The 26,112-nt window shown below is 42.4% G+C and overlaps 1 protein-coding gene across 7 annotated transcripts in view; it reads right to left on the bottom strand.

The window, feature by feature from the left end:
- The window catches only part of XPNPEP3 (X-prolyl aminopeptidase 3), a 133,919-nt gene that overhangs the window by 11,523 nt on the left and 96,284 nt on the right, over positions 1-26,112 (bottom strand). For all 7 annotated transcript variants that reach the window (XM_075182779.1, XM_075182777.1, XM_075182774.1 and 4 more), the window contains one exon: positions 22,457-22,640. In XM_075182779.1, the coding sequence (XP_075038880.1) occupies positions 22,457-22,640 (184 nt within the window). The remainder of the gene's footprint in view (positions 1-22,456; positions 22,641-26,112) is intronic.

Genomic DNA, 26,112 nt, shown 5'->3' with positions numbered 1-26,112 from the left:
AACATGTGAGTGCAATCAGGAGCAACTGTTAAACTGCATTTTATGTACAGTAGACATTAATAACATGAAAAATGTATGTCATGAGAGCAAACTTTTTTTTGTTTGTAATGTTCTATCCTTAATGACTATGGGAGCGGTTCATTACTGTTCTTATCTGTGTTTTTTTGCGGATAATATAAAAATTGTCTATGCGCATGCCCAGAAAAGGGAGATAAGGAAAATCCGCTGTGTACGTTCAAAATTTCTTAAGTTAAGATGAAAATCCTTCTTAACTTCACTTAAGAAGCTTTACGACTACTTAATAAAAAAGGGTTGGGAAAGGGCAAGGAATGGGCAGTAGGCGTTTACCTCCGGATCCGTCAGATGGATAAGAAATGCTTAGCGTTTTTCTTAAATTCATGCTTAACACTTAAGGAAGCTCGGGGTCATGTTTAAGTCCAAAAAATCTATAGAAGCAGGGCTGAATAACAACCCCAAACTGTTAAAAAAAGCATTGTTTGATTAAAATACCCGTACTCAACTAAACATGCACAACACACATCTTAATACACTTCACTAAGATTTTTTTTTTAAAGTTTTATATTAATGTCAAACATTACAAAATGTACTATTTTTTTTAAAAAAAACAACCATGGTGGATGTACAGTTATAAATTGTAATGTGAAGTGGTCGATGTGTAATATCGAATAGTTAGCCTATACCTTGTTTGATATTTTTTTAAACGGCTAATACGCTAGTATAAATAAAAGGCATTACAGCTTAACTTGTTTAAACTATGTAAATAAAATGTGCATACATAAACCATGCGTAGTCTTCCATAAGGGACACATAGAAAACCCACACACTTGGGGAGGATAATTAAACTCCACAGAGATAAGGCCATGACTCAGGATTTTAACTCATAACTCGCTGTTGGAAGATGGATTGTCTAACCACTAAGGCAACGTGCAGATGGAAACAATACGTGCATGATATACACTAGAACTAAAAGCTCCAACAATAGCTTGCCAGTAGCACTTGACTTGCAATGGTGTAAAGTGTTACTGTGAAAAATTAACAATTGCACACACCAGAAGTGCCAAATAAGCCACAACACTAAACTGTTGTAAAACCCATAATCACAAATTACTATGTACAACATACACCTACATACACTTCTCTCATAACAAACTTTTTTCTTTTTTAATTTTTATTAATGTCGATAATTATACAATAAAATATTTTACCATTAAATCCATGGTAGATGCAGTTTTAATAAATTACAATGTAAATTCATTGATGTATAATATAATAATTATAATTGGACTTGAATTTGTTTGTCATTTTTTGCCTTCTGTAGATTTTTTTGGGGACTTAGGAGTTTGCTTTTATCTGTGTATATTTTCTATTTGTTTGGATTCACTTAATTTTGAACAGCTGCTTGTCTCAGTTGTAGCTCCACACAAATTTCAACATGCAATATAGGCATATTCCACAAAATGGGTCAGGAATCAAACTCATGACCCCACTGATGAAAAGTGGATTGTCTAACCACTAAGGGAGTTTGCAGATTGAGCACTACATACATTATATAGACTTGAATGACAAGCACCATGTCTGAAAGCCCTTTAGGTGCTATCGAATATTGCTCCTACAAAACATACAACATAACACAGGCACTCCTGGCAACCTAAAGGTTTAAGGATAAACAATAAAGAATTACACACACATTATCTTTTTTCCGACATGAAGAATGTATCATCTGTAATTGTGTATTGGAAATAAATGTGGATGCAAATCCAACGGCTAATAATTCGCAATCATAAATATACATACACAATACAATACTCGGTGTAAACAAAGTCAACACAAAAACATATACTAGCGTACTCTTCTATAAGTGACATATTGGAGTAAACCCACAGAAACATGGGAATATACAAAGTCCACACAGATACGGGCATGGCTCAGGATTCAAACTCATGACCCTACTGTTGGCAGCTGGATTGTCTAACCACTAAGGCATAGATCAGATGAAAATGAACATACAACACAGGCACTAGTGGCAATCTAAAGTGTTAATGAGCATAATTAAAAAGAACAATTGCACACACCTTCTTAATTAAGACATGAAGGATCATGTATCTTTTTTTAAAATTAAAATAAGAATGTCTATGCAAATGCATCTCAGAATAAATCACAATCAGAAATAAACACAAACATATTTTAATCAGTATAAAATTAAACAACAGATAACTGTAAACAACTTTGCATAGACCCAGCATCAGATCTTGTCATCTGATACCACAGTGGGCCATACACCTGCATATACTTGTCTCATTACAATCCACCATAAAAAAAGACTACTTCATGCACACTTAAAGTTGGTTAGGAGTCTACAGTGGAGTTTACTGGTGTAGATTTGTATAGTGGACCTTTATTTGTATTGAGAGTTATATTTTCTCTTACTCTTTTATAGACACTTTAAAAGTTTGTGTTTGAAAGATATTTTATGTTCCACAATAACAGTGCATCTCTATTTTTATATGTAATGTGCAATTTTATGTGTGTTTGTATTATAAATTTTAACCCTAATCTTTATCATTTTTTTTGGGGGGGAAGGTGGGGGTTGTGAAGCTTTTTAATCTAATATCTATTACAATGATTCTTATGTGTTGTGGCAATTCCCCATGTTGCATGTTTATCCAACAGATCTGCAGCCCTCCTGAAACTGTGGAGGCAGGCCACTTCAGGTTCCAGACTGGTTTGCAAGGTAACATTATACTGATGTGGTTTATATCATACTTTTTAAATTCTCTAACATCCAAAAAACACAATTGTTGTTTGGTGATAAAAGTAAAGGCATGTTTCATTTTTCTAAATATATACACATGCATGCACCAGACAGTTTTGACTGTTAAAATTATTTTCAAATCGGGCTATAAGGGCTGCCTCTGCCCTTGCTGAGATTATCAGAGGTGAATGTTCTAGTGACTGTTAAAGCGTAGCTGAAAAAAGACCAAACTAAAGGCTTTCATTGATGTAGTACCAGACTTTAGCTGGGAGATATCTGCCTCATCTGAAAAATAATTAGTAACCAACCATAGTCTGTGCTAATCATATATCTGAATCACTATGTGAATGTTCTTTTCTGTCCAGGTAAAGTACATAAAGTAAGTGTTGTGTCTGTTTATAGATTTGAAGGCACTGATTTGTCAATGTGTTCCAATGGAGATATCTTACATTATCTTTCATTTTGAGGATAACTGAGAAACAGACACCATTTTAGTAAATGGTTAAAAATTTGTAATTTATGACCAGCTGTCAGCTGGAGCACAAAGGAGGTGCGACAAGGATCATTTCATGGAGGAGGATCAGGATAAGAAGGAGTTGCCTTAGCAAGTATGTAAGTATCTATAGTTAGTCCTTTTAAGTTATTGGGGGAGCTACATTACAGTTAATGCATCAGAAATTGTGGATTTTACAGCTGGAATGTACAGGTGTGTACAAAGTACACACAGTCAAGTAATATTTTATTTCAAAATGGCCTAAGGTTGATCTCTTTTTCTCCAATATTTTAAACAGATAAAGAAGACAGCCATTATGGGTTTCAGCTTGACCTGCCTTGCAACACCTCTAACCATGGGATAAAACCAACATCCATGTGTTTTTTTAAAAAAATTCTTTAGTAAAGGATTTTCTATGTATACTTTGTGTTTAATTTGTGTTTTATTTGATCAATGAAAATGTGTTTATAAATAAATATAGATATTTGTAATTTCTCAATACTCTTTCTCCTATAACTTTTTGGTGCTTTGGACACTGCTGAAACCCTCTTCGGCTACACACCCTTCGCTCCATTGTCCATTGTGACACAGTTCTCTCCTGGTTCACTTCCTACCTCTCAAACAGCTCCTGTAGTATATCCACCTCTGGCACATTCTCCCCTCCACTCTCACTTTTTTGAAGTCTCACAAGGCTCCTTTTTTTTTTCTAAATGTTGTACTTCAATATCTTACATCTTTTGTCTTGGGGTACTAATTTGCTAATTTGGCCACCAATACCATCTTTACGCTGAGGACACCCAAATGTACATTGCTTTCCCTGACCTATTTCTTTCAATACTATCTGTTGTAAACCACTGTATTTCTGCATTCGCCCCATGCATGTCACGATACCTAAAGCAAATCATGTTCTATACATAGCTCATTATTGTCCCTCATGCCAGAGTCACCAACTGACCTTCAATCTCACTCACTGTCAATAACACCACTATACTCTCTGTTGCCTATAATTTAATTCCTCAGTAAGCTTGTGATGAGGATAGGAGGACCAGATTCCTGAGCCAAATTATGGCCCAATAAATGTGTCACTTTGAACCTTAGCAAAATCATATCACAAAGTAATAGTTTTAAATATGTGTCTGTAATTTTAAAACATAAGTAAATTACTGTCTGCTTTTTCTGGTAGTGACAACAAAATGTAACACTTTCTTCTACACTTACATTTACAACTCAGGTAGGACAAGAACTACCGCACTTATAAATCCAGTGTCCTTTATCAGGTGCCTGCAATTACAGGTTCCTGTCATCAGGTGCCTGTAAATGCGAATAGTGGAGTACATTTCCCATCAATCTGCTGTGTCCCCCTCCCCTTGATAGGATACGATGAATGGGGAGCAGCCATTTTGCACACAGGTGTAGATAATATCCGCGAGTGACATGAGCTCGCCCACACGTGCTCTGCGAACCAATCACAGAGCAGAGTACTGGACAGACAGACAGTACTAGAGAAAAAATGAGAGCAGGCACCTGTGCTCGGCGAGAGCTGCGGGTCCTTGCTGAAGGAATGGCTAGTATGCCCGCAGGCATGTATATCTTGAATGAAATTAAGATGCGGGCATACCAGCAATGCACCACTATATTTGCAGGTGTTTTCATTGCAGGCGCTCCATTGTACAGCTATAGAGGTGATGGAGCGATCTATGGCAGCACCAGCCTCGGCTTCTTAAGGAGCTAAGGTATGAGATTGCTAGAAGTGAGTTCTCTATTAATCGGCTAAAATAGTGCTTTATTTTTACCAATATTTAAAATTTAGCAAAGGACATACCCCACCCCAAATGTAAATCTGTCTCCAAAAGTATTATTCTTCTGCCTAGTACTGTGTTTAGCATTCCATTAACCTTTTCAGACAATGTAAAGTTATGTAACCGTTCATACCTCTGCTGATTCCGTCAAATGAGGTAAACAAAGTACACCCTTTATGTTTGAACATTTACCTAAGCATGCTTTTCTTTTTTTTTTTTTTTTTTTAAACCGCTCAAGAAGACACCCAGGCTGTGGAGAAAAATCCACCTTCCAAAGAAGAGATAATATATGATTTATTAAAATATATAAAAAAATATATTCAAAACTAATGAATAAAAAATGAAATCTTTATAAACAATATTATTTGTAAAAAAAATTGATAATATTTTCCTTTTGATTTTTTAATTTTAAAATATTTATTGTAAAAAAAAAAAAAAATGTGTGTGTGTGTGTCTTTTGTAATTTAATTACATGAAATATGTCAAGGTTATTTTAGCCCATAATGGATGGACATTTCAAGCAAACATTATTTCATTTACATTGGTCCCTTCGCACTACATCATCTCTTTCATCATTTATTTATGATGGCCCTGGCCCAATAGACAATCCCCAAATACAAACTCGATATGAGTTTGTGTTTGGGGATTGAGTAGTTGCATTTACTGATATCAGCCAATGCAACTACTAGTATGCATTTTGATTTATGAAGTCAAATGGAGTTCCCGGAGGGAAAAAAAAAGCAAACATGGGAAGAACATATAGGGCAAGATTTGTTAATAAAAGCTGGCAATAAAAGGATAAACCTTGGCAAGGTATGTTTGATTGGATATATATTGAAAAAGGTGGTGTATATTTATAATTGGGTTAAGGCCTAGATCAACTTTTAATGTATTTATGTGGTACCTGAAAAAACAGGCATTACTTTACTTAGGTGCTAAAATACAACTAATTTTTCTCCACTTTTACAAGGTTCAAAGTTCCTCTATTATTGACTTTACTTTATGGCCCACAAAGTCCATGCAGATAAGGCTATGATTGGGAAACAAACTCATGACTCATGACCCCAGTGCTGTAAGGCAGAATAGCTAGCCACTAACTCACTGCGCTGCTCAAGTGTTGCCTACATTGATTTGTCGGGAAGCTGAGTACATAACAAGTGGAAGATGACTAAAAAAAAATAAAAGGTTTGCAGACAATACTTGCATTAACCTCAAAGGAGCATGTCCCCTCCAAATCAACCCCCTTCCCCCATAAGTCTTAGGACATTTGTAGTAATAAATGCCAGCATGTAGATAATGTGAATGAATGTGTCCTGTGGGCAAGATTTTTTTTTTTTTTTTGCAATAAAAACATTATAAATTAAAAATGCACCTTTGCCTTACAAAGTTGCATTTGAGGGGGAGGTCAATGTAAAATATGAGGACAGATTTATAATTGGAATAGAGCATGTTGTAGATCAACTTTAAATGTCAGAGTAAAAATCAAGTGGTTGTGTGTTACATGAAAAAAAAACATTACTTTCCTTATGTGCTGAATAATAGCCTAACACTACCCCTTGATAATTAAAAACATCTGGGGCGTGGCTTGGACGCCATTTCGAGAGGTCGCAGGTTCAGTGAGCTCCGGGATAGAAGAGCAATATCGGGCCTCTAAATCTTTCTATACCCACAAAAATCACCCTCAGCTGTAGCCCGCAGAGGCAAGTACCTGTGGAGCCCCTCTGCACCTGAAGCGGCTTCCCGCTGTGACTGCTGCAATCTCCATGGAACACACGTGGACTGCCTCCACTCCTGTACCCGGGGCTGGTCCCCACCCAGCTCCCATCCCCGTCGGGAGTCCCCGGGCTGAGCCTACTGCCTTAACTGGAGCTGTGGACGGTCAGCGCTCCACTCTGGGTGATTGTGGCCTGTGACCTGCATTAGAACCGCGGCCTGTAGTGCCGCCCGTACTCCGCCACCCGCACTTCCGGTTTCGGGGGCCCCGGCTTCCGGCACAGACCTGCAGCCGGAGTGTACCTTGGCCATCCACAGGATCCCCCTGCAGCAGCTGACGCCGGGCGCAGCCGCGCAATGCTGAATCACCAGTCCAGAGGTTCCAAGCTGTCACTGGAGGATCTGCGGGCCATAGAGGCCTGCCTCTCTTACCAGGACACATAAAAAGCAGGTCAGTGTGGGAGGGCCACTACGTACAGAGGCTAAATCCCATATGCTCACCCAGCCTGCCTCCTCCTCCAAGCGCTGAGTGGAGAACATTTAGCCACCAAAACTGCTCTCTAGTCCTGTGGGAGACAGACGCAGGACTTATACTGATCCCTTAAAGTGTAAATTGCCCTAGCTGCATCTATAGTATAATACAGCACCTTCAGCCTCCACAGAGACCGCTGCCCTCTAGTGGTCAGTTGCTTATACTGCCATCCCTGGATTTCTAAGCATATAGGTATCACACTGTCATAAACACCAGATTCTCAGTCCTTCCCTGCAAAGGCTGCTCTGGGCCGCTGATTCATTCATCCATTCCATATTCTACCTATTATTGGATTCTGGTTCGGGCATCCTGGGGTGCTCAATGACCCTTTAACCCCCTAAATGCTGACGGGGGGGGGGGGGGGGGAGTTTCTTCTGCACTGCTTTTCAACTCCAGATCCATGTGAGCCCTCCTTCCTAAGTGGGTCCGTCCATTGCAATTTACTCTACTAACCTGCCTGGACATACCGCCACTCCTGTTTAAAATTCCAGTCCTTTGTGTTTCTCCACAATGCCTAAGGGAGGTAAGAAATCTCATCCTAAAGGACTTCCTCAGTATTTCTCGAAGCAATCGACTTCAACCCCGCATCGGGTGAGGACAGATTCCCCTCACACTTCTGCTGAATCTGAATGTCACGGGCACTAGGAGTCTTGCCCAGGAAATCACCAGATGACTGGGCTTACCAGAGTAGTGAAGTTCACACAACGGTCCTCTGGTAGCGGGGTGACTAGCGGAACAGATATCACAGCAGATGGAGAGAGAATGCCAATAAATAATAGGAAAGTCAGTGACTTGCAGCAATCTTTGGTCAATGAATCAGCTGCTAGCTGATATAGTGGAAAGGTAGATTTGAACACGGAGATCAGGATGGACGAGAGTAGATGCAGGGAGGTAGCAGGGAAGTCAGTGGTCTGCGTACAGCAAGTTGTACCACTGCTTATGGTGAAGAGACTTGTCCAGGTGCAGGTAGGTAGCGGGGAAGTCAGTGGTCTGCGTATAGCAAGTTGTACCACTGCTTATGGTGAGAAGACTTGTCCAGGTGCAGGTAGGTAGCGGGGAAGTCAGTGGTCTGCGTATAGCAAGTTGTACCACTGCTTATGGTGAGAAGACTTGTCCAGGTGCAGGTAGGTAGCGGGGAAGTAAGTGGTCTGCGTATAGCAAGTTGTACCACTGCTTAATAGGTGAGGATGTGTACAAGTGTTGATGAGTGGAAGCATACAAAGATAATAGGATGCAGACACTGAGAGCACAGAAGGACCTGATCCCAATAGGTATGCAGCATATCCAACAAAGTCTATATATAACGTTATGTGTGGCGCTGCTTGGTAGAGACTTGCTCAGCCCAGAAATGCAGGCCAATAATGGATAGTCAATCACAGTTATGCATAGAACGACTGAGTAGTACGGTTAATTCCAAACAGGTATGCAGCGTAACAATAACAGTCTATAGCGGGTATAATTACCGCTGCTGAGCGTGGAAACTTGTCCTAGCGGATATGCAGAGTAAACGAAGAAAGTCAATAACAGATAGGCATACCGCTATTCAGTAGAACAGTCTGTCCACAGGGAGATGCAGGAACTGCAGAGACGCTGGACGGCAGAGACGAGTGTAGGAACCACAGGTGAGTAGATCCGGTAATCAGAGTCCAGCTGAGGACACAGGCAGGAAACAGAAGACTGTAGCAGGTATGGAAACCAGCGATGAGTAGCACAGGGAATCCACAAGAACTGAAGACACTAGTAGTACACAGGAGAAAGTAGCGGGCATGGAAACCAGCGATGAGTAGATCAGGAATCAGCAGGAAACTGAAGACACTAGTAGAACACAGGAAACACCTTCAGAGACTCACAGGGAATGAGACTCCAAGATCAGGCAATGAGGTAACACACACAGGTGCCTTAAATAGGGAGTTTCCTGATCAACCAATTTGGATTACAAGCAACAGTCACAAGAGTTCTTGGGAGCTGCGCATGCGCAGACCATCAGGATGGCGGACGGCCGCGGTTCAGGATAGGTGCCGGCAGGAAGGCTAGGGAGCCACGCACCAGCGCAGAGGCACTCACGGTCCGGTGAGTGACACTGAATCAGATCAGGATGACACATCCCCGATAACCAGACGGGACTTTTTAACGCTAATCAAAGAAATGAAAGAGCTGAAGTCTTCCGTCCATTCAGACTGCTCTTCACTCACTACGTGTGGAGGTGGCTTCAATTGGTTCTCGCACTGACCAAGTTGAACAAAGACTGGAAACGGTGGTGTCCTCCCAGACAGGAATGGAGGAGGATATTGTACGCCTTCGTAGTGACCTGACATCTGTCCAGGAACATCAGGAAGATATGGATAATCGGGCTAGGCGGAATAATCTACGCCTAAAGGGCATTCCAGAAACGGTCGAATCTGCTCACCTGGACCAGTATCTGAAGAAGCTTTTCTCCCAATTGGCTCCTGTGGTCCCGGAGGACCACTTACTATTGGACAAAGCCCATAGGGCCCTAAAGCCCAGATCGACCGACCAGAACCAGCCTAGAGATGTAATTTTACGACTTCACTTCTATACTACCAAGGAGATGGTCTTGCGCGGAGCCAGAAAATTACACACCCTAACATTCGAGGGTCACAACATACAGATCTTTCAGGACTTGTCACCGACCACTCTGGCCAGACGTCGGGAGCTCGCTCCAGTAACGCAAGTTCTACAAAACCACAATGTCCGTTATCGCTGGGGCTTCCCCTTCCGCCTGTTTCTTTGGCATCAGGAGTGACAGATTTCCGCCCGCACACTCACGGAGGCTCAGGCTCTTCTACAACGCATAGGCCTTGCTCCCGAGCCCCCCCCCGGGCGCCTCTTAATCATCTACCTCGGGCAACCAGGATACAAATCCGCGGCCCCAAAGAGTTCCGCGAGGCGAATGGTCCACAGTACAGAAATCTTCTACTCCTCGCAAGACCTTGTAATCTATCTCCCTGACTGTCTTTTAGGGATGAGAAACTTCCCACCCAGGGAAGGTCCATCTGGAACAGGGCTATTGAGAGCCGTTCCGGATCGTTTAATGGCCACCCCTACTGGAGACTATCCGAGGAACTATGTCTACCCGGGGACGAACCCTCCGAAATGTTCATATGTTGCCTAGTTTCTCACTGTACCGTTTACATGCTCTAGGTTTGCTGTTTCCGTTTGGCCCTTTTTTGTTTTTGCACTCTCCGCTTACAGGTGGATCTCCATACCCATGGCCTTCTTGGAGTCACAGCGTAAAGCCGCTATGGACCCCCTTCGGAAGGGCTGTACCTCCTCTATGACCACTGACAGGCCTGTTTGTCTGATTTTAAGGTCTATTTGGACTTGCTATGTAATTGTTTTTCGTTTAACTGTTGGATCTCTTTACACGTTCACATTGGTACATATTGGCATTTGTAAGCATCCGCCTGCTATCATTGTACCCTCTGGTTTGACAATGTTACATAGTTAATGTATTTGCATTATGTGGCCCCATCTTACTGATTGACTCTAGTCTGTCACCTCCCCGCACCCACACACATGGGCCCACCCGTCCTCCTACCCCCACTTTCCCGTCACACCTACAATGTTTCCCCAACCATGGTCGTCTTTACTATCTATCCCTCCAGCAAATCAAAACTACAACTCACTATATATATTTTCTCCTCCTGACTCCTCCCCTTTGACTTTCTCATGACGCTCCGTCTGATATCTTTTAATGTTAAAGGTCTTAACTCTCCCCAAAAAAGGGGCAAACTACGCTTCTTTACAGGCCCTTAAGGGCGACCTAGTATTCCTACAGGAGACCCATTTTATTAAGCACTTGCACCCGGAACTTAAATCCCAAAAATTCCCCCTTTCTTATCATGCCTGTAACTCTGCCAAGAAGAGATGCGGGGTGGCAATCCTTTTCTCGCGTAATCTTGTCTTTGATCTCGCAGACACGCACAGAGACAAAGAAGGTAGATATCTTATCCTGGTGGGTAAATTGAATAACCTCCCGTGCACGCTAGTGAATATTTATGCCCCGAACCAAGACCAGCACAAATTTTTTAAACGCCTAGGAGTTACACTTTCTCAGGTTCGTAAGGGAGAATTGATAGTAGGAGGAGACTTTAATGCGGTCCTTGCACCCCATCTGGATAGATCTGCCCCCTCAGCTGCTCTTTCCGACGGGAGGGATAGGAGGAACTCCAGGGCCTTGAAATTGCATAATCTGTACGATACTTGGAGAATCACTGACCCTTTGGCCCGAGATTATTCTTTCTATTCCTCAGTCCATAACACCTATTCCCGAATCGACATGGTCCTGCTCAGCCACGACCTGACCCTTAAACTCACTAACTCTATTATCTACTCAATTACTTGGTCTGACCATGCCCCAATTTCGGCGGACCTCTCCTCCCTAGTTTCTCGCTCCTCCACCTTCTCCTGGAGACTCAACGAGTCCCTTCTCCACGACAAAAACACAGTAGCTCATATTAAATCCCTAATATCCGAATATTTTGAAACAAACGAGTCTCCTGATATCTCACCCTCTACTCTCTGGAATGCTCATAAGGCGGTCATTAGAGGTCACCTAATGACTTCGGCAGCGAATGCTAAAAGGGCTAGAGCGGCCGAAACTATGCGTCTCTCCACGGCCCTCCACCAGTTGGAGGAACAACATAAATCTAATCCTGACCCTGCTTTATTCGAACAAATGGCTTCTGTGAGGGGGGAACTTAACCTACTTCTCTCCCACCGAGTGGCCAACAAGCTGAAATGGCTGAACCAACGCTTTTACAAAAAGGGTGATAAGGCAGACAAGCTCTTGGCCACTCGGCTGCGGACCAAAGTCTCGGCCCATAATCTTATGGCTATTAGGGATTCCTCCGGAGCTCTGGTCTATGACCCAAAATTAATCCGCTCAGAATTCCAGAACTATTATCTGAAACTGTATAATCTCCCTCAACCCCCCAACACCTCGGCCCAACGAGAACAGGCAGAGCGTATAGATAAGTTTCTGGAAGATGCTCGCCTTCCGAACCTTACTACCCAGGCTGCAGATCGTCTTAGTGAACCCGTCTCCTTAGAGGAGGTAGTGCAGGTTATTAAGGCGCAGAAAACAGGAAAGGCACCTGGTCCTGATGGGTTTTTCGGCAGCCTATTATAAGAAATTTGCTGCTCTTCTGGCCCCTCAACTCACCACTCTTTTTAATTGTATTCTAAAGGGCAAACCCTGCTCTAAAGAATCTCTGGAGGCTCGGATAACCCTGATCCACAAGGAGGGTAAAGAAGTCCACAATTGTGCTAGTTATCGCCCAATATCCCTCCTTAACAACGACTTGAAACTATACGCTAAGATCCTGGCCAATCGCTTAAACACTGTACTCCCCGGCTTAGTTCACTATGTTCAGGTGGGGTTTGTCCCTGGTAGGCAGGCCAGGGATAACACAAGGAGAACTATTGACCTCATTCACATACTTAACACTAGGAAGACTCCCTCCATTATTTTATCCTTGGATGCCGAAAAGGCCTTCGACAGGATCTCCTGGCAGTTCATGACTCATACCCTCAAGCATTTTGGTCTGTCTGGGGATTTCCTGGCGGGGGTCCAGGCCTTGTATTCTCATCCCTCTGCTAAGGTTATGGTTAATGGTTCTCCTTCTGATCCCGTCCCAATAAGCAACGGCACCCGCCAAGGATGCCCACGCTCCCCTTTAATTTTCGCCTTGGTCATTGAGCCTTTAGCAGCCACTATCCGAGCCTCCCCAGATATCAGAGGAGTGGAGACAGTGTCTCTTGAGAGTAAGCTCTCACTGTTTGCTGACGATATACTTCTCACGCTCCAGCAGCCAAGAATATCCTTGCCCAACCTGTTCTGCCTCCTCTCGAGGTATGGCGACCTATCCGGGTATAAAATCAATATAACAAAATCCGAAGCCCTATTTCTTAATGTCTCCTCACAGAACTGCTGTGATCTCGCCTCCCATTATCACTTTAGATGGCAGAAGAAAAAATTTAAATACCTGGGAGTGTATATAACCACCTCATATGAATCCCTATATCAGGAGAACTATCCAGCTCTCTTTCACAAACTCAAATCAGACATCTTATCCTGGCGAACCCTAATCATTTTGTGGCTGGGCAGGATCATCGCGGTAAAAATGACTGTTCTCCCTCAACTTCTTTACCTTTTCCAGACATTGCCTGTGAGAATACCCCTAACTGAAATATACTCTATGCAGCAACACCTTTCTAAATTTGTCTGGCGGGGCAGGTCTCCCAGGCTTCAATTGGTACTACTCAAAAAACCTAAGGACTGCGGAGGCAGGGGCTTCCCAGACCTCAAGGCCTACTACTGGGCAGCCCAGCTTAGCTCAATAGTCTCTTCATTTGCTCCTCCGACATCTCATGCATGGGCAGACCTGGAGGCTGCATATCTCTCCATACCTGGCCTATCTGGCCTTTGGGGAGTTCCTTCTGATATTCGGAAGGCCCTAACCAAACGTTTTCCAACTCTGGAGTTTGCGGCTCGGATCTGGGAGACCTGCAAGGGCCATCTCTCTATCTTTCCTAACACTCTGCACATTGTACCCCTGTGGCATAACCCCACCTTCCCTCCAGGAATGTCCAGATCTTTCTCTCGGCTATGGACCAGGGCGGGATTCCGATTTGCGGGAAGCCTTCTTGAGCGGGGAAGGCCCATATCCTATGACGCCCTCTGCTCCAGAGTCCCTAACTTTCACCCGCTTTCTACCATTATCTGCAGGTTCGGCACTTCCTCCTGTCACTCCTGTCAGACAATTCACCTCACTCCCCCTCCCAATTTGAATCTCTCTGCCTTTCTTCCCCTTTGCAAAGGGGTATGATCTCGTCCTTGTATAGTCTTCTACTGGGGAAATTGGTGCCTTCCGGGAACGCACATGAGAGGGAGAGGGATCTGGGCCCTCCCCCGGAGGAGGACTGTTGGGAGACCATCAGGCTGAATGTGGCTTCTAGTTCCATCTCCACATTAATTAAGGAAAATGCGTACAAAGTTTACTACAGGTGGTATCTCACATCTGACAGGCTTGCAAAGATGTACCAGTCAGCTTCTCCCGATTGCTGGAGAAATTGTGGTCACCGAGGCACTTTCGTGCATATTTGGTGGTCATGCCCGGTCATTTCCTCCTTCTGGGACAGGGTTTCGAGACTTCTTTCCTCCCTCCTCCAATGCACTATTAGGAAGAACCCATGGTTATCCTATACAGGACCTAGACACCCACTCTGCAAAACTTTCTTCACATGTCCTGGCAGCCGCTAGATGCCTGATTGCTAAACTGTGGAAACAAGCGGACCCCCCCCCCCCCCCGCATCCCTTCTCATAGCTCATATATATGGTTCACTGCCAACATGGAAAAAATCACGTCGCTGCTGTGAGACAAAGAAGACAAATTTCATCAAATTTGGGCCCCCTGGCTTTATGCCTAGGATCCCCGTAGTTTTCTCTTCCTCCAAATAGTCTCCCCCTACACAACTCCAGATAACATCGATCCCCTTACTACTTTAAAATACTCCCATGCAGACCTGAACGTGCCCCCCTTTGAAGGTGAACATGCTTTTCTTAGTATACCCCATGAGACGGCCATCTCCCCCCCCCTCCCCCTTGCCTACCCTTCACCCCCTTCAATGCCCACTTCTTTTCCCTCCCGCCCCTTACCCATTACCATCTTGTTATATTGCAATACATGTTACTGTTTTGTGAGTGACATTGCTGGATATCTACTCTGCTCAGTGATTATTGTAATCAAATTGCTTGTTGTTTTATGCTTATGTCATTCATACTTTATTATACAATAAAATTTTGAGTTAAAAAAACCCCAAAACAAACATCTGCTGGTTTGGACAAAGCTCCTCTTGTTCTTTCTTTTCTTCAATCATTAAGGTCCACAAGCTGAACACAGATGCTAAGGCCATGTTTAGTATTAAAACTCATGCCAATGCTGTGAGACAGAAGTACAAACCACTAAGGTAACCGTGCAGACGTTAACTGGCATACATTTTTTCGTAATAAGGAAGAGTACCAGTGTTGTGTTGTTTTTTGGTTTTAAACACTACTATCTAGAGATGAGCGCACTCGGATTTCTGAAATCCGAGCCCACCCGAACGTTGCCGATCCGAGTCGGATCCGAGACAGATCCGGGTATTGGCGCCAAATTCAAATCTGAAACTGAGGCTCTGACTCATAATCCCGTTGTCGGATCTCGCGATACTCGGATCCTATAAATTCCCCACTAGTCGCCGCCATCTTCACTCGGGCATTGATCAGGGTAGAGGGAGGGTGTGTTAGGTGGTCCTCTGTCCTGCTATATCTCGTGCTGTTCAGTTCTGTTCAGTTCTGTGCTCAGTCCAGTGGTGCTGTGTCCTGTGCTCTGTCCTTCTGAGGTCAGTAGTGCTGCTGTGTCCTGTTCAGTCCAGTGGTGCTGTGTCCTGTGCTCTGTGCTTCTAAGGGCATAGTTATTTCCCCATTATTCCCAAGTTTTTAAAAAATAAAAAAGAAGTTATAAAAAAAATAAAAATAATTTTTTTTTAAAAAAAAATAATTATAACCAAATTTGCAAAACGTTGAAAAAATGATGTTTATAAAAATGAATAATCAATTCCTCAATGAAGTACAGCACTGCCCTCCAGATAGTACAGAGGGACCAGTGGTTGTGGAGTCCAGCGGGGACGAATTGATAATGTGTGATGAGGAGGAAGTACACACTGTAGGGGGAGAGGAATCAGAGGTTGAGGATGAGGATGACATCTTGCCTCCGTAGAGCCTGTTTAGTCTGTACAGGGAGAGATGAATAGCTTTTTTGGTGTGGGGGCCCAAACAAACCAATCATTTCAGCCAAAGTTGTTTGGTAGGCCCTGTCGCTGAAATGATTGGTTTGTTAAAGTGTGCATGTCCTATTTCAACAACATAAGGGTGGGGTGTGAGGGCCCAAGGACAATTCCATCTTGGAACTTTTTTTTTTGCATTATATGACCAATCAACAGTCGTTTGCCATGTTCAAAAAGTAAAACCAAATTTAAACATATTCAAGAAATTAAACCAAAAGTAAAATGCCCTGTCATAATTTAAAACAAGAGGTATTGACGTGCTCTAAAACTACTGTATTGTTGTTTATATTTTATAAACACTACACTTGAAAGCTTGAGTCTTTCAATGAAAAAGTAACTCTCCATTGCACGAATATTTGCAACAGGGACAATTTTAGGGTTAAGAAAGTCAACAAATAACACTTCGACGCTGTCTGTCTTTATAAACACTACACTTGGAAGTTAGAGGAGGTATTGTGGCCCCGGCACCAAATTTACTACCGGGGCCACTCCACTGTACAGTCCATATTTAGGTGTATCAGATATTAAACAACGGTGATTTTTTAATTATATTGTTGGCGCTGCAAAAAATTGTGTTCCGGGCACACCACACTACGCAGTCCATACCCTTTTTTGGTGGAATTCTGACCCGTGGAGGGTTTTTTAATTATATTGCGGCCTCGGTACCAAATTGTGTACCGGGGCCACCACACTACGCAGTCAAGAAAGATAGATGCGTATCATAGATAAAGTACATTCAGTGTTGTGGGGCAAATTGAAAAATATTCAAAATGCACTGACATTATCAAAAACAAGAGGTTTTCACAAGCTGAAACTCCAACATGTATATGATGGAGAGGATGGAGGAGCAGCCGTATGTGCAGTGTAATGCAGACCTGTTGAAGGTTTTTTATATATTTTATTGTGGTGGCCAGTGCCCACTACTCTACGAAGTCCAGATACTATTTTTGGGTGTAATGCAGACCTGTTGAAGGTTTTCTATATATTATATTGTGGTGGCCAGTGGCCAGTCCTCTACGCAGTCTAGATACTATTTTTGGGTGTAATGCAGACTTGTTGAAGGTTTTCTATATATTATATTGTGGTGGCCAGTGGCCAGTCCTCTACGCAGTCCAGATACTATTTTTGGGTGTAATTCAGACCTGTTGAAGGTTTTCTATATATTTTTTATTGTGGTGCCCAGTGCCCACTACTCTACGCAGTCCAGATACTATTTTTGGGTGTAATGCAGACCTGTTAAAGGTTTTCTATATATTATATTGTGGTGGCCAGTGGCCAGTCCTCTACGCAGTCCAGATACTATTTTTGGGTGTAATTCAGACCTGTTGAAGGTTTTCTATATTTTTTTTATTGTGGTGCCCAGTGCCCACTACTCTACGCAGTCCAGATACTATTTTTGGGTGTAATTCAGACCTGTTGAAGGTTTTCTATATATTTTTTATTGTGGTGCCCAGTGCCCACTACTCTACGCAGTTCAGATATTATTTTTGGGTGTAATGCAGACCTGTTGAAGGTTTTCTATATATTATATTGTGGTGGCCAGTGGCCAGTCCTCTACGCAGTCCAGATACTATTTTTGGGTGTAATTCAGACCAGTTGATGGGTTTTTAATTATATTGTGGGGAACACTCCTCTACGCAGTCCAGAAAGATACCTCGTTGCAACGTTTTGTACTAAAAAAAAAAATATTGTGAGGTGTTAGGTGTTCAGAATAGCCTTTAAATTAGTGGAAATTATTGTTATTGAATGTTATTGAGGTTAATAATAGCGTAGGAGTGAAAATAAGCCCAAAAACTTGATTTTTACACTTTTTAGTTTTTTTTAAAAAAAAATCCGAATCCAAAACCTTAAATCCGAACCAAAACCTTTCGGCAGGTGTTTTGTGAAACAAATCCGGACCCAAAACATCGCAAAAATCCGGATCCAAAACACAAAACACGAGACCTCAAAAGTCGCCGGTGCACATCCCTACTACTATCTAGCTCCTACAACTGTTGCATGCATGCTGTATTGTTGTGCTTTTTGTTCTAGTCTATAGAATGTATTTATTTTTTCAACTGAACATTGCCTTAGTGGTTAACCGATCCACCTTCCAACAATTGAGTCATGAGTTTAATTCCTGACTCATGCCCTTTATCAGTGTGGAGGTTGTAAGTACTCCCCTATGTATCGATTATGGAAGAGTACACCATGCATTTTCTAACGTTAATGATATATATTTTTATAATACACTAATGTTTATTTTAATATGCATGTTTACTTATGCTAGCAAATTATTATGAGATGCATGTGCATCCACATTCTCAGTTCAAATCAAACACATTACACGATTTTTCATGTAGGTGAGTAAGAAGGTGAGATGATTTAGCTCATTAACACTTTAAAATAATTTGTCCCAGGTTATATAAGCATGTAAGTGTTAAAACGAATAATTAGGTAATAAGAGTTCTGCACAATACACTCTGATTGTGTTTTTAAATTTGTAAACAAACCCTTCGCACCTCCCACATTTGCCGTTATGTAACACCGTCTTATCTTTAAATAGGAAGTGGATCATCTTAAGATGAATTTATTGCTTGATATCCAAAGCATTCCTATTTTCCGTTGCATAAATGGCTCAAGATGAGCGTATCTTTGAACTTCAGTTATTTGCTGAATCGCAACTTTCTTATCTCCCCGTTTGTTCTTAAAATACTCAACGTAACTTGCACACAAGATGAGATCACTGATGAATCAGGCCCTATGTTAGTAATAGTTGACAATCATTAATTTTTATTTTCTTTTGGGACTTTATATTTCATGTACAGTGTGTACTGGACGTATCCTGCAGTGTATTATGTCTATCAAAGCAAAGTGCACATAGACCTGTATTCAACGAGACATTTCTTCAGATCCGCTTGTAGTTGAATATGAAAGGGAGTATGTCCGATTTATGCTTTTTAAAAAAAAAATAAAAAAAAAATACATTAGTTTTGCATGCCTTAATGAATCAGACACTATGTCTTGGAAGTGGAACAGTTCCAAGGTCCACCCTGGAGGAGGAATTGCGGAAAAATGTTTTATCTGATCCAGGTGCCACACTAAATTGCACAGACTATCCAGGATGCGCTATGTACAGCATGTGTGACGCAGAACCAGTGTCCACATTCGCCTGTGGGGTTCCTCACTGAGGTGCAGAAAAAGCCTGGGCAGTTGCAGCACTATCTCAGCAGCTTACAGCAAGTAGGGAGATGCACAGGAATCATCCCTCTTCTGCCACTCTGGAACCACAGATAATAGTTCTTCTCCCCTTGGAAGTTGGGGACAGGGACTTTCGGGTACCCCTTAATGAATCTGACATGCCCTCTTGGATTCAGGACCTGGTTAATTTGGTGCAAAGATGTGAATCTATAAACTGATTAAGCAACTTCCATTTCTGTTTTGTGGTTTAAAAGGCATATTTGGTATCAGTAGCTGACGGAGTGCTGGTCCTCTATTGCCATTTGGAGGTTTCTGGGGTACTTCTTGGCAAGTTATCTCTAAATTTAATAACTGTGAATATGTGACCCAATATAGGGACTCTCATTGTTCAAACTTAGGACCACCCTATTAGCAGAAGCATTTTCATAGGGCGAGTGGCTTATCATATATTTGTAAATGCGTGTAACTGACACTTCTGCATTTTATGTACAACTAGAATAGCAGCTCTTTACTGGCTCACAACAGTCTGCTTGGGGATTTTATATGTTTTTTTTTTTACATAGTTAGTGCAAAGCTTGGTACAGGTCTCATCCTTTCTGGAAAGGATGTTGGATTCTTCTTCCACATCCAGACCCCAAAAGCACCAGCTTCCAGCAGTCCTCCAGCCCTGGGGAGGGGTCTGGCTCAGAACTTTCCTACCAGTAGGAAGAAAAAGCTAAGGACTAATGGGGGTTACGCATGACCGCAAGTTTCAGGTATCACGCCACTTACAAATCTTCTGTGCAGTCCCTTTTGTAGACTAAATGGGAAATTTCGCCTAAGGTAGATGCTCCCACAGTTTACCTGTCCAAAACCACCACTATTCCTATCCCAAACACTGCAATGTCAAGGATAGGAAGATTGAGGTCTCCTTGCAGTCTATCTTCTCGGCCGCAGACCCAAATTAGCTTCAGCATGGGTCCATAAGGTAGTGGAAGCATAATTGGAGCAGCTGTCTGAGGGCCTGTGAATCAGAAGAGTCGGATCAAATTTGCTCACTTTGGGGGAACATATCCATTAGGCTTCAATATACCTGGGGGAAAGCAGTCATAGACGCTTGACTTGTATGGGCCAGAATCTCTGCTTCATCAGTATCTACATATCGGAACCTCTAGCTGTGGGCCTGACAAAGTCCAAATGGGATCTTGTGTTATTGCCCTTCACAAGGGAGGTTTTGCTCGATCCCAAGCTGGAAAAGATTCTCTCTCTGGTCACAGGGGTGGGAAGAGTCCATTTACTCCTGTAAAGGCCCCTAGTCCTCAGGGCCCTAATTTTCACTCCTTTTTCCCCCAGGCAAGGTAAAAAGCTAGGCATCCAGAGGTCAAACCTCTGCCACTTGTGGGAGTGAGGAAAACAGGCCTGGGCAGCTAGGCATCCAAGCCTGCCGACATGCAGTCGGCATAATGGAAAGTATACCCATCTGGAGGTTCTTGTGGTTGGAGCCAATCTGCTTCACTTCCGGGGCAACTGGTTCGATTCCATCACAGATGCCTGGGAGAGAAGAATCTTGTCACAGAGAAAAAAAATCGTAGATTTGATGAGGTCTCCTCCATGGGAAGCCATTTTGTTGGTGCAAAAGCCTGATGGGTTCTTTATACCCACCATCAAATTAAAGTTACTGAATATCCACCTACAGGTGGACAAGTTCAAAATCGATTCAATGAGGTCTGTAATCACCAACATGGAACAGGGGAGTTTATGTTGTCCATGGACATCAAGAATGCCTACCTGCATGTTCCAATATGGGAGAGACACCAGTGTCTCCTCAGATATTCTATACAGTCCCAACACTTCCAATTTCGGGTCCTGCCCTTTGGCCTGTCTACGGTGCTAATAGAATTTACCAAGATCATGACAGTCATGGCAGCCTTGCTGAGAGCCAGGGGGTGACAATCATCTCATACCTGCTCAACCCGATAATCAAGGTGGGGGTTCCCCGGCCTTGCTTCACGCCCATGTCCAGGAGATGAACTTTGGAATCGTACTGTTGGATAATGAACTACAAAAAAAATCCAACCTGATTCCCTCCCAGTGGACGGTCTTCTTAGGGCAGCTTTTCGATATCCGCCGACAGAGGTTATTACTGCCAGAGAAGATCCTCTCCTTAAATGTACTAGTGAATATCTTCTTAGCGTTAAGTCTGGTGTCTGCATGAAGGTATTAGGAGGAAGGTCTCTACCTTTTGAGGTTGTACAGTTTGCAAGGTTCCATTCCAGGATGTTCCAGATCGAACTTATCTCAAAGTGGAACAAGTTTCACCTGCAGCTGATCAGTCAGTACATCAAACTGTCCTCAAGAGTTCGTCAGTTGCTCCTTTAGTGATTGAGGGGCAACAACCTCAATAAGGGCCCTCTGACCTCTTTGTCTGTTTTACTGAGTATTGTTTATCTATTGTGTTTGTCCCCAATTGTAAAGCGCTACGGAATTTGCTTGCGCTATATAAATAAATGTTGATGATAAGGTTCCTCCATTCACCATTTTGGACTGAACTCTGAGGACCACGGATGCCAGCCCCAGGGGCTGGTGGGCGGGCACCCTCTAGTAAATCTTTCAGGTGCTTTGCACTCTGGCGGCGGCTTAACTCTCTATAAACATCCTGGAACTCAAGGTGATCTTCAATGCCCTGGTAAGAGCTCAGCCCTGTCCTGTGAGGAAGGGTGGCAAAGGTCCAGTTCAACAATGCCACAGCATGTCTATATCACCGGGGAGGCACCAGGATTGCTCAGGCTATGAAGGGGACCAACCATGCGTTGTGTGTTCTTTCAACATCTCAATCTCCAACTTTCAAACCCAAAGTTTCTTTCCCACCAGCAGCTACCTACAAGACATCTCTATTTCTGTTGACACACAATAAACCCTACCCAGTTAAGCTTCACTGCAGTGAAGTAACAATGCAGCAAATTATAGATGACTTATTTTCTAACTTATATCATTTTTCACATGCTACTTGGATACCTGATGATGTAATTCAGTACAGCAAGATAAAAAGTTAAGTTACAGATTTATAAAATATGTAAAAGTATAACAATTTCTTAACAAAACAATAACTGTTTTTATTACACTGATGAGAAACTTACTTTGAAAATCTGACTGTCACTGCATCTTTTCGGCACAATGCCTAGGTCTTTGAGTGTTTTTCCTAGTTGAGTCAGCATTTGGCTATAGAGGTCATCCAGGCTTGTGCCAGAAATGCACAGATTCAGGCAAGACTTTTGAATCTGTAGTACTGACTCATACAATTCTTCTTGGGGTGCAGAGAACCTTCAGATTCCAAAAAAAGACAAAAATCAAGGCAAAATATATTGAATCTTAACTTCTATAAAAAACGTGTTAAAAAAACACATCTGACTCCAAGGAGGGATAACGCATATACTGTTTAGTATGGTAATTCATTGATTTTTGCTATTGGCAGCGTACAAACGTAAATATTTTCCTGTTATCATTCTCAAAAAGATTAAAACAATGTAAGTTACAGTAGCACTATCAAACAGAATAAGGTTTAAACCAGCTTTGCTGCCAGGGGTCTGTGACAAAACTGCATCCATTGTTTGTTTTTTTGCATTGCACTGGTTTTGTTAGGAATATTTTTTATATATTTTGCTGTACCCAAGCAAATGTTACATTGTTTTTTTGAAACAGGGGTTCTTTTGTTATTGTACAGTATGGTTTATTGAGGTAATTGAATCTAAAATAGTAGTGGTACACAGTAGCTGAAAAACACATCACATAATAAGGTTGACAAATAATGAATCTGTTATGATCTGCCTTGTTTCTTTGTGTGCATTTTTGTTATGATCTGCCCTGTTTCTTTGTGTGCATTTTACCCTGTTATGATTTGCCTTGTTACCCTGTGTGCACATTACCCTGCAGCATCTGTGATTCTCCAGAGGAGCTGCTGTTCGGCCATTCCTCTATTAGGGGTTAACTAGCACTGCTAATTAATTATCCTCACCTGTCTGTGGCCTATATATGCCTGCTTATTCCTGAATCCTTTGCTGGTCATTGATGTTCCTAGCCTACTCATGTGTCTCTCTGTTCCTGGATTACCTGCGAGTTTCTGGCTGCTACTACAAACTGGTTTCAGTTAAGTTATCTGCTGCATTTCTTTATTATTTACTGCTTGTTTGCCAAGATCTGGAAATCCATTGTTCCATTAAGCCTGAACTGTTGCTGTTTATTTTGCCTTACCTGGATTATACTTTTCTGCAATAAAGTTTAAAACGTTTATATCACGTGTCTGGCTCCATGGCTGTAATTAAGGAAGTGGTTTTGAACAGAACCCTTACAGAATCAGGCAGTTTCTTAAGTCTGATTCTATAAGAAACATGCTGTATTTTGTGTAAAATCGATCAGCTCATGCCCAGAATCTGAATATACGCAAGTGAACGCAGCAACATCCAATTCGTCTACGAGCGCAAAGGTCCTTTATGATAGCCTACGATTTATGGGGCAGAAGGGGGAGGGAACTGGACATATGCATGTAGTCAGTGTAGCGGAAGGGCAGGCCAAGTTCGAGCGCACGCTGCAACATCAGTTTCAAGCTTTGAGCGTCTGAAAAGTATGTGTTTTTCTGTTGTATCACTTGCATCAGCTACAGGTTGAATGTAAGTGCTGATTACTAGTGATGATAGCTGTATATGTATGCTAAAATATGTGTTAATCATCATGATAAATGTATTTACTTGAAAACTAATTTTTAAAATGTAATTTTGTTATTTATGACAGGTGGATAAACTCTTATTTTTTGATATGTATTGGGCGTATCCTGCAGTGTATTGTCTGCTAGAGCACAAAGTACCTAGACTCGTATTCAACAAGAAACATATCTTTAGATCTGCTTCTAGTATAATATGGACGTGTGTATACCACATATATGTGAATTTTAAAAAGTAATACAATTTACCTTTGTTTTACATGTCTGTAATGAATCAGGCCCCACATATCTATTCCTCCTCCAAGTCAATGTCAGGCGCCATCTCCGCACTGACACTTGGTGCAGGAGACGGACGCCTGCACCTTCCAAGCAACCACGTCCTGTTGCCTAGCAGCGGGACGCTATCTCTGCTCACCTGTCTGCAGTCAGCATGTCTTACCGCCAAAATCTCCCTAACCCTATCAGGAGGCACCTTAGGGTATATAAGGCAGCCTCTGATACGTCTAGTGCCAGAGTATTTGGTCTTCAGCCGTGCTCCAGCATTTGTTCCTATGTTGCTGTTATTTGGATTCTGACCCAGGCTTGTTCCTGACTTCTCCTTTGGTTCCTGATTCTGGCTTAGAGTGATATTTGGTATTGACCCGGCTTCCTGACCATTCTCCTGCTTCTGATTTGGCTATATCCGTTCCTCTGGTTTTGACCTGGCTTGCTGACTACTCTTCCATTCTGGTGGGCTATCACTGCTGCCTCAATTGTTACCTCGCCAGCTGACTGATACTGAGGGCCGCAACCTGCACGTCCCTTGCAGCAAAGTCCATACCTCCATGCGGGGGTTCCTGGTGAAAACCAGGGGCGTGTTAGACTCCGCGCCTCAGTACTCAGTAGCGCCAACTGCTGGCAGGTATCCTCAATTCCACCTAGTGATTCTGACAGTCAGACTCCATTCAGATCAATATTCACATTTGCACCTGCCACGAGTCTTATAATCATGACTTTAAATATTAAATAGCTGAATATACCTCAAAAGCACACAATGGCTTTACAATATTGTAAATGCTAATGTGGTGATTCTCCAAGTGACACTTTCAACAAACCCATTCCTGATATGGAAGGGATTTCCTCAGGTCTTGTATGTGAACCCGTACCACAAAAAGAAGAAAGGCGGCTGTCATTATATGCTGCACATTTTAGTGCCCATTCATCTTGACACATCTATAATAGATCACCATGGGAGGTATGTTATACTGGTGAGAAAGGAGAACTCCATGCCCATTACATTAGCATCAAATTATAACCCAAACGCAAGACAGGGAGTCTTCTTTAAATAATTTTTCACAAAACTCTTTGTACAGGGTTGACAGTGACTATCAGCAATTTCAATGCTGTATTGAATCTTAAGTTCTGCACGCTGTCTACTAAAATAGCAAATGAAACCTGCAGAGTATCTTGCAAACTTGTATCACTGCTTAAGCACCATGAGCTTTAGGATGCCTGGAGGGCAATTTATCAGATGGACAGAGGTAGTATTCACTACTCCTTATTGCATACTTTATATTTGATCCTAGATATGTTCTTAGTGGATTAAAAGTCCACTCAAAAGCTCCAATTTGCTGAGGGTTCCCCCCCGTGTCTTGGTCAGTCGCTCTTCAGTCATCATAGAGCTTGATGTTGGTGTGGCTGTCAGAAATGTAAAAGTGCTAACGTTTTAGCGACACCTTAATGCATAAAGAAGAAATGAGGGATTAGATTGCTAACGCACTAAAGGAGCTCTGGGAATTCAATAATCCTTCAGACACAAACCCATTGACCAAATGGTAAGCTCTAAAAGCAACCATCGGAGTTGTCCACATCAGATTGGCAGCAGGGTAGCAAAGAGCCTTGAAATAACGTACTTTGGAGAATGACCAGGCAGATTCCATCTTGGCTCAATGATTATGGGTTAAGTGGACATGGAATGGAATCACATTACTGAAAATCTTCTCAGGATGCCTGATTCACCACCCCCAGAGCGTCCTTAATCAATTCTGGGACTATTAGTATGAGCTGTAAAATCTGCCACATACCTCACCCACAGTCTGC

This window comes from Mixophyes fleayi, chromosome 8, assembly GCF_038048845.1.
Source record: "Mixophyes fleayi isolate aMixFle1 chromosome 8, aMixFle1.hap1, whole genome shotgun sequence".
NCBI lineage: Eukaryota > Metazoa > Chordata > Amphibia > Anura > Limnodynastidae > Mixophyes > Mixophyes fleayi.
Note: the sequence above shows the minus strand (reverse complement) of the source record. Positions and strands in the feature narration are given on the sequence as shown.